Here is a 14,295-nt window from a genome sequence, read left to right as displayed (position 1 = left end):
TTTAAATTTCTAGTGAGTTATATTATTTACTTGACTTACTTAAGGCTCCTGCCGAGGGTTTGGTGTAGAGAACGATGAGACTAGGCGCCTCCAGGTTGACCTATTGCTTGCCAGGCTTGCAGGTTCTTCCACCGGGATGTGGGGTTGGGTGAGGAATTCATTGGCTTTGTCTTTCCACCTCTGGGTCGTTTCCATCCGTGTAGGGTGGGGTCGAAGTCGAATGTGACCCGTGCGGGGGCGTCGCGTGGCATGCGAAGGAGGTGGCCGTACCACCGACCAGTACGCTGGGCGAGCTGCGTCGAGAAAGGAGTTTGAGCTGTACATGATAGGAGAGTCTGGTTGCTAACGAAGTCAGTCCAGTGAAGTCTTTCAATTCTTCGGAGATGTTTCGTCTGAGCGACATCGACGGCACTGAAGTTAGATTTGGCAGCGGGCCACGTCTCCGCTCCATACAGCAGGACGGTGCTGACTAACGCATTGTAGACGTGCATTTTGGTAAGGCGGCTTATGTTTGCCTTTCACCGGATGCTGCTAAGCCTCCCAACAAGTGCTGAAGCTTTGGCAATTTGAGATGTAAGCTCTTTTGTGATCAAGCCATCATTCGACAGAATGGATCCCAGGTAAGCGAAGTCTTCAACTATATCTACTCGGTTGCTTCCGATGTTGACTTCCTTTACAGTAGAAGGGGACGTGGGGGGCTCAAAGAGCATAACTTTGGTTTTCTGCCAGTTGATCTTCAGTCCAACTTTTGAGGCTTCTTCTGATAGCAACTGGAGAGCTTTGGTCATCTTATCAACGGTGCTCACAACTAGCGCTATGTCGTCGGCGAAGTCAGCATCAGAGAGTACCCGGTCTCCGAATTGAAGACCGAATTGAAGGCGATTCATTGTGCTGGTCATAACATGGTCGATGACGCAGTTGAAGAGCTCGGGAGCGGCAGCGTAACCTAGCCGGATGTCAGTCTTCACCGGGAATGTGGGACTCCGTCTTCCATTGAGTTGCACGCAGCTTTCCGTATCCTCATTCAGCTTTCCAAAGAGTGAGCAATATTTTTTGGATAGACCCGTAGTTATTAGTATCAACCAAAGTGAACGGTGATAAACAGAATTAAAGGCAGCCTCAAGGTCCACGAATGCGATGTACGCGTTTTGGTGGAACTGTCGTGTCTTCTCGTTCGACTGATGCCTAGTAAACATTAGCTCCGTCGTTGACCTGCCAGGCATGAATCCGGCTTGCTGGACTCTTCTCTTTCTATGCAAAAAGGTGGAACACCTGTCCAGGAATGACATGGCGAAGAGTTTACCGGGAACGGAGAGAAGCGTGATCCCACGATTGTTGGAGCAGATTTGGCGGCTGCCCTTACGTTTCCAGAGCGGCAATATGATGCCAGCATGCCAGTCATTCGGCATGCTTTCCGTCGTCCATACAGCTGAGAAGATTATCTGGAGCCACAGAATCATCGCTGCACCCCCGTACTTGAAGAGTTCTGCAGAAATACCACAGATGCCGGGGGCTCAATTATTATTTAACCGTTTTACAGCATTTTGGATCTCAAAGGTGGTAAACGGCTGCGATACGAGGTAGGAAGTAGTCTCGGGTGTGGTCATTGCTGCTTGAATGAGATCAGGGTCGGGATGGGCAACTGCCTCGGCATTCAGAAGCGTTGAGAAGTGACTGCTCCAGGCAGAGAGTTGACCTGCATCATCATCCGGCATGCTTCCGTCAACCGAAAAAACACGGCTCACGGTGGAAGTCTTCCCTTCCGTCAGCTCGCGGAGGTGTTTGTAGAGGGAGCAGGTGTCTCCTTTTCTTGAGGCATCTTCAAGATCGCTGGCTTTCTCGTCGACAAAGGTCTTCCTATCACTGTGCAGTAGGCTATTGCGCAGGCCATTGGGTCGTCTGTGCTCTGGTATATTCTTTGATAAATAGGCCTTTTAGTATAACTCGTTTAGAGACAAAGTCCCCTGGGATATCCAGGGTTCATTTTTGTGTGTGCTGTGGGCAATGATACTGCCATCAGAATTGAGTGTATTATCCTTGAACGACCTACGGGCTACTTCACGGTCGTCAAGAACTTGGAGGCAGCTAAACCGGTTAGAAATATCGAGAGCATACTTCTGTTGCATCTGAGATGTACCCAGACTACTCAGATCGAGCTTGGAAGCCGTCTTTCTTGTCCTTGTGCTCTCAGGTGTAGCCTCATTGTGGCGACTACTATCCTAGGGTCTGTGTTTCCAAGCTCGGCTGACCAATAAGTCTGGCAATTTGTTATCCACGAGCACCAGCGACCCGACATCATAAAATAATCGATCATCTTCTTTGTCTGGCCGTCGTTACTATACCAAGTGTATTTGTGTATATCTCGTTTTTTAGCTAAGATAATAGTGAGTTAATTTAGCTAAGATCATTTGATGCTTTTTTATGCTCTTTCATAATTCAAGAATTGCTTATGGGGCTAATTGCATCTTGAGCCCTTAAAGGGACCCCAAAGGAATTGCATTTTTGAAACCACACAAAGAAGTTATCAAATTTAGCAGAAAGCACAAGAAGTTCAACTTCTTCACCAATTGCATTGTTCCAATGTGTAATTCATTTAGCAAATCTACAGTGTCAGCCAGATCAGTTGATAGCTTCAAATTGCTGTTGACTGTGATTGGAGTGGCAAATCATTGAAGACGCAGTGGGACAAACCAACATCATGGAGTGATATCTATTAGATACCACCTGCCCCCCTTAACCCCCTTAAATATTCTAAAACACTTACTTAGCCTATATCATGGTATTGTGGCTGGCCTCTCAAGAAGAAAACACAATAAAATTCTGGGTAAAATATTAGTCAATGGGCTTCTTGCCATCTTGGAAGGTAGTTGAGTTAGGTGAAGGGAACTTTTAGAAATGAATCCAGGGCTTAATACATATACCTTGGAAGACATTGCCAAGCTAATATATCTACCCTTTTCTGATATCTAGGGCTTAGAAAATTGTGTAAAGGACAGGTCTAAGGCTACTTGTCTGAATTCCAACTAAAAAAAAATTACCTTAATTTTGAGGGTACTCACATATTAATTCCACCACAGCAGAAGTTAAACCAATACTAAGATAGCTAAGAAATATTAAAAAGAGATTGAAACCCCCAAAATTCTGATACAAATGCACTGGATAAAATCCTACACCAATGCTACACCAATGTTAGTGCAACTTCTCTTACAGCCTGATTCTAAAGATACATCGATTCTAATCCTGATACATTGATTAACCAATCCTGATTCTAAAGATACATCGATTTCTTGCTACACCAATGTTAGTGCAACTTCTCCTACAGCAGTGTTAATATTTAAGTACCATTTTAAGTTTTTAGTCTTTTTTTCACTGGCTTTGGGTTTAAAATGCATTTCTGTTACTTTAAGTATACTTACTTACTTAAGTATACCTACTTTAAGAATTTTAAGTATATCCAGGTTTTTTCTCTTAAATTTAAGAAATAGATTTACAGTTTATTAAAACCTTATAAATTTGGATTAAGCAAAGGTATAAGACTCAAAACACTTTGCCTGTGGCTCATTTGAGCAGAAGATATATTTTCTAAGGTTTCACTTTTATAGCACAAAAATTGTTAAAGGTCATCAAAGCCTTGGGCCCTTTAGAGGGAGATGGGGGGAATATTAGTGCTTCAAAATACTTCCCAGGAGATCATTAAGGCTATGAATGCATTCCGGCAAGTTTCATTTGCCTGGCTAAACTACTTGATAAGAACATTCCCTAAACTAGAATTCTACCAAATTCTAGAAACTACTTTAAAAAGTTCTAAAGTACTTGCTTATATTATTCCTTCGGTGCATCACTACTGTACCATGCCACCCCACTACCATATACTACCATATACACCATAATGGCAGAATATATAATCCAAAATCTACATATATTAAATTGAATGTATTTTTGTGTGTCCTGTATACATTATTACTCTTTTTGTCTGATTGCCAAGAAGCTTTAAGAAGTTTTTGACTATACTCTTGCTAAGGTTTTATGACTCCCCCCCCCCCCAAAGCTCTCAATGCTTTTTATATTGACCGAAATTAGAGACCCCTCAACTCAAATACTTTTCTGGACTTATTCACTTTTCTGCATATTCAATTAACAAGTTATTTGGTTACAAATTCTGACAGTTCCAGTTTAGTTGCAACTTTCGAGTGCACTAGTGCAGTTCCAGTTGAGACAGTTCCACTTCCAGGTTATTTGTTTACAAACAAACTTCCAAAAGTATAAAATTTATTTTTCAACAAATTGTCTGAATTTGGTATTCAACAGTTTTGTTATTTTTTTTATGACTGCATATGTAATCAAAATAGATTAATCAGGTAATTTATATAAATAATGGGTTAAGAACAACTTTGTTTGGGGTTAATTCTATTGTTGAAAGCTTGACATATGAAAACAAAAAATAAATGTATGTATTTATTGATTGAATGTATTATTGTGTTTTTGATTTATAAACTTGATTTCCCAATGAAGAGGAATTGCCTGTTGGGGGGGGGGGTGAAGAATTTTTTGTGAGGGAATTTTCTCATACTTCTAAAGTTAAAAACATGATTTTTACTAGTGCACATGGTAATTTTTTTGCAGGGGTAGGGCATTTTTCCTAGAGGTGAGTTTTCAGGGGGGGGGGTCCTTTTAAGGTTGCAGCAATGCTTGATAGATTGTATCTAGTTGAATGTATATAAATAATTTTTGGTAAACATATGTGAGATTCCATAACCCAAGGTAAGGACAAGATGAGCAAACTACTGGATGCCTTTTTGCTCTTTCAAAGTTCAATAATCATTTCACTTAGACGTCCAATCTAAAGCCCTTAAATAGTCCCTAAATTGACGCCTGTTTCCTTATTTTTAGCACAATTAATGGGTTAAGCAAATTAGTTAAAAACATACCAATTATAAATCAATCCTTTCCAAGTCATATATTCAACAGTCATTGATTAAAAATAACCAAATTTAGTAAACTTGACAATTGATAAATCTTTTACTACTGATGTTTAATTCCTTGGATGATATTTGACATTAATATATTGGACAAAATAATTCGTATCGCCATATCATTAGTTTCCTTATTTTTAGCACAATTAATGGGTTAAGCAAATTAGTTAAAAATATACCAATTATAAATCAATTCTTTCCAAGTCATATGCTTAACAGCCATTGGTTAAAAATAAAAAAATCAGTAAACTTGACAATTTATAAATCTTTTAATGCTGATGTTTGATTCCTTGGATAATATTTGATATTAATATATTGGATAAAGAAAATTGGTATTGCCATGTCATCCATATTGAAAGCATCAAGCATATTGTGAATACCAATTATTATGCAAAATATTGCTGCATTGCAAAATTTTTTCTACAACAATATTGATACTTCACATCTAAGTACTTGACAATCTACAACAACATCCCAATGTTTGAAATTGATTTATTCTTTATGACAATATGGCAAAGGTCCCTGCTCAGAAAATGAACCCTCTATCATGAAAAGAAAAGAAATATATGCTGGGAAATGTTTTGAGCAATATTTAATATTTTAAATATGGCAACATCAATATTTTCTGATATTGAATATTTTCAAAAGAATTATATGGCAGTACAGTCAGATTTACTTATTGATCAGTGTATTAATTTTTTTTTAATCAATGTCTGCTGAACCTATGGCTTGAAAAAAATATTGTTTTGTATGTTTTTAGCCTGTTTTCTCTACTCATTTCTTGGGCAAAAAATAAGAAATTAGATGCCACTTTGGCTGTTTAGGATTTTTAAGTGAAATAATTATTATATTTCGATAGGACATAAAAAAAATACATCAGATAATGGGCTTAACATGGCCCTACTTCAGCTATGGAATCTTGTAAATTTTGAAAACTAACTAAGAACAAGTGTAGCCTAAACACTTATTTATATTGTTCCTGAGAGTACATTGCTTCAATCAAAAACTTTTCAACAGCTTTCCTTCTTTTCTTGTTCTTCTGTATTTTTTCTTTTTTATCATTTTTTAGCCAATGCCAATCAATTGGTAGGAAAAAAGAATGTGTTTGAGCATACCTTTGTTGGATTACTTATCCAACAAGCCTAATTACTTAACTTTCGTGATTCACCAGATGTAAAGGACATACAAGTCACAAGATGTAAAGGACATACAGATGTAAAGGATTACTACTTGAAATGGTCTGGTTAGTCGTCAGGACTAGCTCATAGTCTGAACTAGAGGAATTGCTCATAGTCGTCAGGTCAAGTTACATCTGCTATCCCCAGAAAATGAAGAATGAGTGAGGATGTGTGATTTCACATACAAAAAAAAATTGTGTTTTCAAAAATGGAAAAAATATATACAGAGAACAAAAAGGGACAGTAGGTATGAAATGAGGCACATCTCTGTGGATTGTAAATAAGCTATGTTTACAATGGGGTGCATATGATTGATGTTGTTGTTCACCCAGTTGCCTACAGTATTTCAATTAACAAGTTGCCAAATAAGTATTTGGTGTTATCTTTTACTGATTAGCCTACATCTGAAGATAAGTTGTTAAGCAGATAAGATGGCTAAGAGATGCTCAAATGTGCTAAAGAATTCAGCTATTTAAAAAAAAACTGTAAATGTTTACATTGTGCTGCATATTTATCCATATTGGGGGTGGGGTGTGTGTGTGTGTTGGAGTGAACTGAAGCAATGCACTTTACTAATATTTTTTTAAAGAGAATGAAAAACGCATTGAGTGGTGTGTTCACATTCTACCTAGCTAAGTGATTGAAAAACTCAAAAATTCATCAAAAGTGTGTAGCTGGTATAACCGGGGTGAATATAGCTAGTAATATTGGTAGAAGATTTTGTTTGTGAACTAGTCAGTTTAATAAATTACGTCCTTTTGGCAACCTGGATACACATACTGTCTTCTGATTAGGTCAATGTGCTCCTTAATGTTCCCTTAAAGCTTCAACCAAATACACTTAGCCATTCCTAATATATCATGGACTCGCTCTCTTTTGACAGCCTGTAGGAATGAAGTGTCTTTTGGTCTAGTTTTACATCTGCCTCAACATGGCCGGAAATGTTTTGCTTAGTACCCTTAGCTGCTCTGAGATATTGCAGATACACCCTTTTGACAACATGGATGCACTTAGTTTTTTTTTGGTTAGTTCAACATCTCCTGAAAGTTTCAACTTAATGCTCTAAGTCATTCATGATATATTATTGGTATCCTCTTTTGACAACCTACATGCCCTTAGTTTATTTTGATTTAGTTCAACATCCACCTCAACATTCCCTGGAAGTTTCACCTTTATACTCTTAGCCTTTTTGGTCACCCAGACGTGCCCCCCCCCCCTCCTGTCCCAATGACAAATCATGTATGTAAACAACTGAGAATTTGCATAACTTAAAACCCTTACTCCAAAAGCTGTGGAGGTCATGTCATCCCTGAAAGCATAGTTATTAGACCTTCTGGCTATTTTGAAAGAACATGGCTATCTCAAAATTTTGATCAGATGTCTTTGGGGGAGGTTAGCTAAATCCTAGGTTTGAACTCAATATTTCCGTAGCTTCCAGATTCAACAATTATCGAGGCATTAGTCTGGTCTCTGTAGCTAGTAAATTACTTAGCAACATGATACTTTTTAGACGGAGAGATGCCGTAGACAAAGTTTTAAGAGAAGAACAGTGCAGTTTTAGAAAAGGTAGAGGATGTGTCGTCCAGAATTTCACTCTTAGGCTAAGAATTGAAAAGTGCCTGAGTTTTCAAACACCTTTGGTCCTCAGTTTTATAGATTATGAGCAAGCGTTCGACTCTGTTGATAGAAGAGCTTTAGTAAAGGTTTTATCCTTGTATGGTATACCAGACAAATACATTAAAGTGATTAGTGTTATGAACGAGAATAACACTGCTGCGGTTAAGGTAGGAAATGAGGTTAGCAGCTGGTTTTGTATTAAATCAGGAGTTAAGCAGGGTTGTGTTATATCCCCCTTTATATGGATTATTTTGATTGACGTTGTTTTAAGGGGCACAGGAAAGGCAGTGACCACGGAATCAAATGGGGAGGAAAAAGTCTCCTGGACTTGGATTATACTTATGACTTAAGGATCCTAGATGAAAGTGTGAGCAAAATGAATGAACTTTTAGAGGTTTGGTGGGTTCAGGGTGCTAGAATAGGTTTGAAAAATAATGTTAAGAAGACTAAGTCACTAAGGCTAGGAATAAGTGAAGATGAAAAGGTGACATTGGGTAATGAAAAGATTGATCAGGTGGGCAGCATCACTTACCTCGGTATTATTATTAGTAAAGATAGTGGGAGCAGTCAAGATGTAAGAAGTAGAATAGCCAAGGATCAGGATGTTTTTTCACAGTTGAAAAAAAAGCTTGGAAGAATAGGAAGATAAGTCTGCAAACCAAGATTAGAATATTAGAAGCTACAGTGATGACAGTGGTCAAATATGGCTCTAAAGCATTGACGCTCCGAAAAGCGGATGAAGATTTACTTGATGTTTTCCAGAGAAATTGCTTAAGGATTGTTCTGGGTACCCGGCTGACTGACCATATTTCAAACAGTAAGCAATACAAAAGTTGTAGTTCAATACCCCTGTCTAGGGCTATAATGAAAGAAAGGTTGAGGTGGTTAGGGCAGGTTGTGTAGATGAAGGATGACAGATTGCCGAAGATTGTACTTTTCGGCCGTTTAGGGCTAAACGGAAAGCAGGTCATCCTCGTCAAGGGTGGGAGGAGGTCATAAAGATAGATTTTAAGGAAATGAGAACTTTGTGGGCGGGTGTAAAAAGGGAAGCTTTGAATAGATTGGGGTAGAGGAGGAGCGTGCGTAACAGTGTTGGCCTCAGGCGGCTTGGTGCTGTGGTGAGTTGTTAGTAGTAGTAGTAGTAGTTCCAGATTCAGGAAACCAAGGTTAAACACAAGAGAGAACACTGTGGCTGAAAACAGTTTTTAGCAAATTTGCACAGAACTTGTGGTTCTGAACTACATTATGTAGAGCTGGGTGTCAACCCATATTGGAACCTGTTGCCTGGAAACGATGTTAAAGCATGTTCAAAAGGCAGCTGAACTTAAAAATTATGAACCAATTCAAAGAAACATTATTATCATAAGGTTTCAATATTCAATTACTGTTAAAGATAGGGCTCAATTCAATTTAGACCCTTGTCATAATGATGCCAAGCTTTGCTGATACTCTCCTGAGACCTCAGTCTCTTTTTTTGGTTTGAGTCATAGTGGAATCAACTAGACTAACCTAAACCTAACTTGCAAATGACATTCCCTAACTGGAACAAAGTGTAACCAAGTCTATGGATTAGCGATGCCACTTGACTACAAAGTTGCCAATCAGATTGCCCTATGCTACAAAATACAAATTTGTATTTTTTAATTGAATCTTTATTTTTTATTTGAATTGAATTTCTATTTTAATTTGTCTTTTTAATTGAACGTGTTTCTAATAGAATCAACTTTTCCAGTTAAAATTGACAGACTAAGTAGATAGTGTCTTTTCCATAGCCTGATATGTGGCCTCCAATAAAAGTACCTCATTTAGCCACATCATTTTTCTTGATAATAAAAGGACCTCAATAGCTACCTCATTTTTCTTGACAGGTTTTTACGCATGCTCAAAATGTGAAAACCCGTTATTCTCAAGCCGCACGAAGTTTGCCCACCATTCACCCTGGCCTTCATTTACTGATACAGTTAAACCTAATTCATTAAGTAAGGTTCCTGATGGAAGTCCACTAGCATTGAAGGTAAGATATAAGCAAGTTCAAGTCTGAAAAATATAGAAAACTGCTGCTGCTTGGTTATGGAATTACTGCACTTTAGGTTGCTTTCACACTACACAAGTAAATTGGCTATGCTAAGTGATCAAGTTGCATTACGTTAAGTATAATCTCTCACGCTTGAACAAACTGTTTCACACTAGGCTAGCATAAAAGTTCATAAAACCATAAAAGATCCTCTAAAATCATCACAAGGCATCTATTCAAAAATTTAAAATATGGGTTGGAGGGTGGGGATTCAAGTCCTGATGATGGTACACTAGCAATGAAGGTTTCATTTTCGAAAATATAGAAAACTGCTGCTGGGCTCTGGAATTATGACACCGTAAGTGGCTTTCGGACTACTTACGTAATTTGCTATGCTAAGCAATTAAGTTATGTTAAGCATAGCCTTTAATGCTTGAACAAACCCTTACACACTAAGCTAAAGTAAAAACTCAAAAACCATCAGGATCCTTGTCTAAAATCATCATAAGCAAATTCAAAGTGTGGAATGTAGATGGAGATTCAAGCTCTGATAATGATCTAGCATTGATGATACACTGGCATCGAAGCTTCTAATTCTTAAAATGTAAAAAACTACTGCTGCTGGGAAGTGGAATTATTGTGCTTTAGTGTTTGTTCTTTACTTCAAACAATAAGCTTTGTTTACTTTTTACTTCAAACCTAGGCTGTAAAAAAAGACATGGTTCGATCATGTTTTGTAGGGCTATAATGAAAGAAAGTTGTTGTGGTTGACCACGTGTGACCAACCAAAAAGCCCCCTCCTGTCCCCTCTTCAACGCCTCGCTCTTTACGCTAAAGCTTGACTCTGTCTCACAACTCTATTTTTTAAAACAAAAAAAAGACCTTAGCAGAGGGGACAGCCCCTTTCATATACGGAATAATTTCTGTTTGTTTTAAGTTTTACTGTCGCTCCTTACTTTCAGTTTAAAAAAACGAACTTCTATATTCTTATATTTTTATTACGTATATTAGGGAGTTCGCCCCCTAGTCAATACCTCGCTCTTTACGCTAAAGTTCAAATTTTGTTCTAATTCTTTAAGAATGACCCTTAATCACAAAGACCGTTAATTAGAATAAATAGCTCTTATGAAAGTACAAAAAAAAATTATCGTAAAGAGCGAGGTATTTACTAGGGGGCGAACCCAATCCTATGCGTAATAATTTCTGTTCAGTTTAAGTTTTGATGTTGCTCCTTACTTTCAGTCGAAAAAATTATTGCTTTTTTATTTAATTTCTGATCGTTTTCTAAATAATGCTGGGAAATCAGGCCCCCCCTTCATAGAAATATCTCTTCCCCCATGAAAACTTCATACATGGTAAGATCCTCCCACGTAACCCCCGACCCCCCCCCCCCCAACTACCAGAAAAAATCCCCCCTGAAAACTTCTGTATACTTCCTAATATCCAATACTATATGTAAACATTGGGCAAAGTTCATAACTTTCAGACCTTCCCCCAAGGACTGTGGGAGATTAAGTCATCCTCAAAGACATAGTTATTGTATTTTTCGACCATGCTGAACAAAATAGCTATCTCAAAATTTTGATTGGGTGACTTTGGGAAAAAAATGAACGTGGGAGGGGGCCTAGTTACCCTCCATTTTATTGGTCACTTACAAAGGGCACTAGAACTTTTAATTTCCGTTCGGATGAACCCTCCCGTGAAATTCTGGGACCACTGGGTTGATACGATCACCCCTGAAAAAAAAAAAATAAACATGCATATGTGATCGTTCTTCTGGCAAAAAATACAAAATTCCACATTTTTGTTGATAGGAGCAAATTGGGCGAGGAAAAATCTCACCACCATGATATTGCTGAGAACCTAAGCAAATCCTCTCTTCCTTCTCTAAACACAAGAAAACTTCTATAGTAGGGTTCTCTGATACGCTGAATCTGATGGTGTGATTTTCATTAAAGTTCTATGACTTTAAGGGGTTGTTTCCCCCTTTTTTGAAAATAAGGCAAATTTTCTCAGGCAAACTAAACTTGATAAAACGTACATATTTAAAATCAGCATGAAAAATCTGATTCTTTCGATGTATCTATTGGTATAAAAATCCTGCTTTTTAAAGTTTCGGTTACTATTGAGCTGGGTCGTTCCTTACTTACAGTTCATTACCACAAACTGTCTAATGGAAAAGTAGAACCTCTGTTCTTGGTGCCATCTGTCTGTCTGTCTCTTTTATTCTATTCTATTGTATTTTCTTCCTTTGTTAACTCGTTTTTTTTATTGCTATTAGTTTAATTGTTGGCAAAATAGCATATTTGTAATAGCATATTACCAAGACAAAAACAGCATATTTGTTTGCTAAAAATTGTATCCATTTTTATCAATATATGGGTGAACATAGAAGTGGACCTTATAGATGCATACATGTCTGATTCTTTGGGAGAGGGGTGGGGTAGCAAAAGTGTATTTTTATAACACTACTATTCTTGGCTAGATTTTGACCAATCTTGAAGGGCAGACCATTCCCTAGAAAACTCATTGAATTTTCTCTGTAAGTTGTCAATGTAATTAACAAAATCAATTGACTAGTAAATACTCAATAAAACTCACCACCAGCCCTTTCTCTCCTTTAGGAAAATCTTCAAACAGGGTGCTTAGGTAAGCTGTGAGAGAATGCCATGATTTCTAGTTAAAAGCAACAAGTTTCTATGTGTAATCTCTGCTTCAATTCAATTCAAACTTTTTATTTCCTCCGAATACGAAGAGTAAAAAAGAAAGAAATAAAAATAATAACCGCTAATCAACAGGCCATAAAATTATTTTAAACTATATAACAACAAATACGCAAAGGCCTTCAATCAAAATTACCACACAAATTAACACTTCATTCAATAGATAATAAATTAACACTTCATTCAAAAATTAAATCAAATAAAATAAATTAAGCTTCGTGCGCAGCTCTATATAAATTATGAGAAAAAACATTTAATTTGGATAAAAAAAATCTCTGCTTCAGGAAGAAGAAAATCTAGGTTCTTTGATCTGGTTCTTATATTTACAGATATAACTGTTACATACATCCTTTTCTAAAAGAAGAGAATCTTCTTTTAGAAGAGAAAGTGCTCATATTCAAAATGTTCTTGTTTAAAAAAAAAAAACATGCAAACATATGGTTGCATTTTCTTTCAAGATGTTGTAATATTATGTTAGATTTGTACTCTTTTTGTAGCTGACTCTGTACTGTTTTGTTAGGATAATCGTACCTATTGTTTTTATAGAAGTGCCGTAGGACCCGGGTGAGGACTTTATTATTCCTGGAAGGGGAACTTCCGTGTTTGGAACTTCCAGTTGGAACTGCTGTTATAGGCTTTTTTTTTTTTTTTCGAAGAAGAAAATTTATTCGTAGTGAAAGGGTTTTGTTTTGAAAAAAAAAAAAAACAACAAGAAAACAAAAAACGGAGTGAGAGTTTAGCAAGTCACAAGTTATACCAAGTTTATAAGTTCAAGTTCACAAGTTTATCAAGTTACATTATTACATTATTACAAGTTACATCAAGTTACATTGAAATCTTCTCCAGAAACAACTATTAATGTGCTTCGTGGCGTTAGGCGGGGAGGTGTTTTATCACCAACCCTTTTCAAAATACGTATTTCTACTGTTCTGGAAAATATCTCAGGCACTAATTTTTCTGGTTCTACTGATATTTCTTACATTGCCTATGCTGATGACATTCTGTTGATTAATCGTACTAAGTCTGCTCTTTCTGCGATGGTTTCCGTAGTTTCTCAGACTTTCCTAAATATGGATCTATCCCTGAAACTTGACAGGTGTGAATTCTTATCTTATAATCTGTCTTCGTCTACTCCTCTGGTATGTAATAAATTTTCAGTACTTTATGTCTCTTCCTTTCGGTGGCTTGGTATTACTTTTTCTAATTTTCTATCTCTTTTCCATAAACAGATTGTTGCTTATGCAGGAAGCAAAATTCAGTTCAGTTATTCAAAAATTATAACAAACCATGGAAAACATAACAGAATAGCTCTTGGGCGCTTAGTCTGTATCTTTTCTGATCATTCTTTGCTTTATTTTTTGGGTGCTCGTTCTGTTCTAAAGATAAAGGATTTAAAAAAGATTAAAGTTAAATTTTGCAAATTTCTTCTTTCTCTGCCGCCATTGACTAGAAATCGATATCTAGTTAAAAATTTTTATGTTACGGATGTAACTCAAAAGCTCGGTGACCTACACAAAAAGCTTTATGCAGATGAATTTTGTAATTTTGGCCCTGACCACGGTCTTTTACAGTTCTTTTCTTAGTTTAATTTAATTGCTAGTGTTTGTTGAGTTCTTTTTTGTTTTTCTTTTTCTTTTTTATTGTTATGTACTCCACTTGTACTACTTTCTGTTAGTTGTGGGTAATATATGATTGATTGATTATCAATATTTGATAATGTAATACGCTATTTAAAATGGAAGTAAGAGGTAATGCATAAATAAAGACAAAAATAAGTTTAAGAAATAAAG

At 36.9% G+C, this 14,295-nt stretch overlaps 1 protein-coding gene across 1 annotated transcript in view; it reads left to right on the top strand.

Moving 5' to 3' along the window:
• Positions 1 to 14,295, top strand: part of LOC148940319 (methionine-R-sulfoxide reductase B1-like) — a 39,450-nt gene that overhangs the window by 19,770 nt on the left and 5,385 nt on the right. The window contains exon 2 of the mRNA XM_089105975.1: positions 9,637 to 9,782. Within this exon, the coding sequence (XP_088962101.1) occupies positions 9,637 to 9,782 (146 nt within the window). The remainder of the gene's footprint in view (positions 1 to 9,636; positions 9,783 to 14,295) is intronic.

The sequence above is a fragment of the Artemia sp. Qi Xiang Cuo genome, chromosome 20, assembly GCF_049724085.1.
Source record: "Artemia sp. Qi Xiang Cuo chromosome 20, ASM4972408v1, whole genome shotgun sequence".
Classification (NCBI taxonomy): Eukaryota; Metazoa; Arthropoda; class Branchiopoda; order Anostraca; family Artemiidae; genus Artemia; species Artemia sp. Qi Xiang Cuo.
The sequence above is the reverse complement of the archived record's forward strand: the minus strand, read 5'-3'. Positions and strand labels throughout refer to the sequence as shown.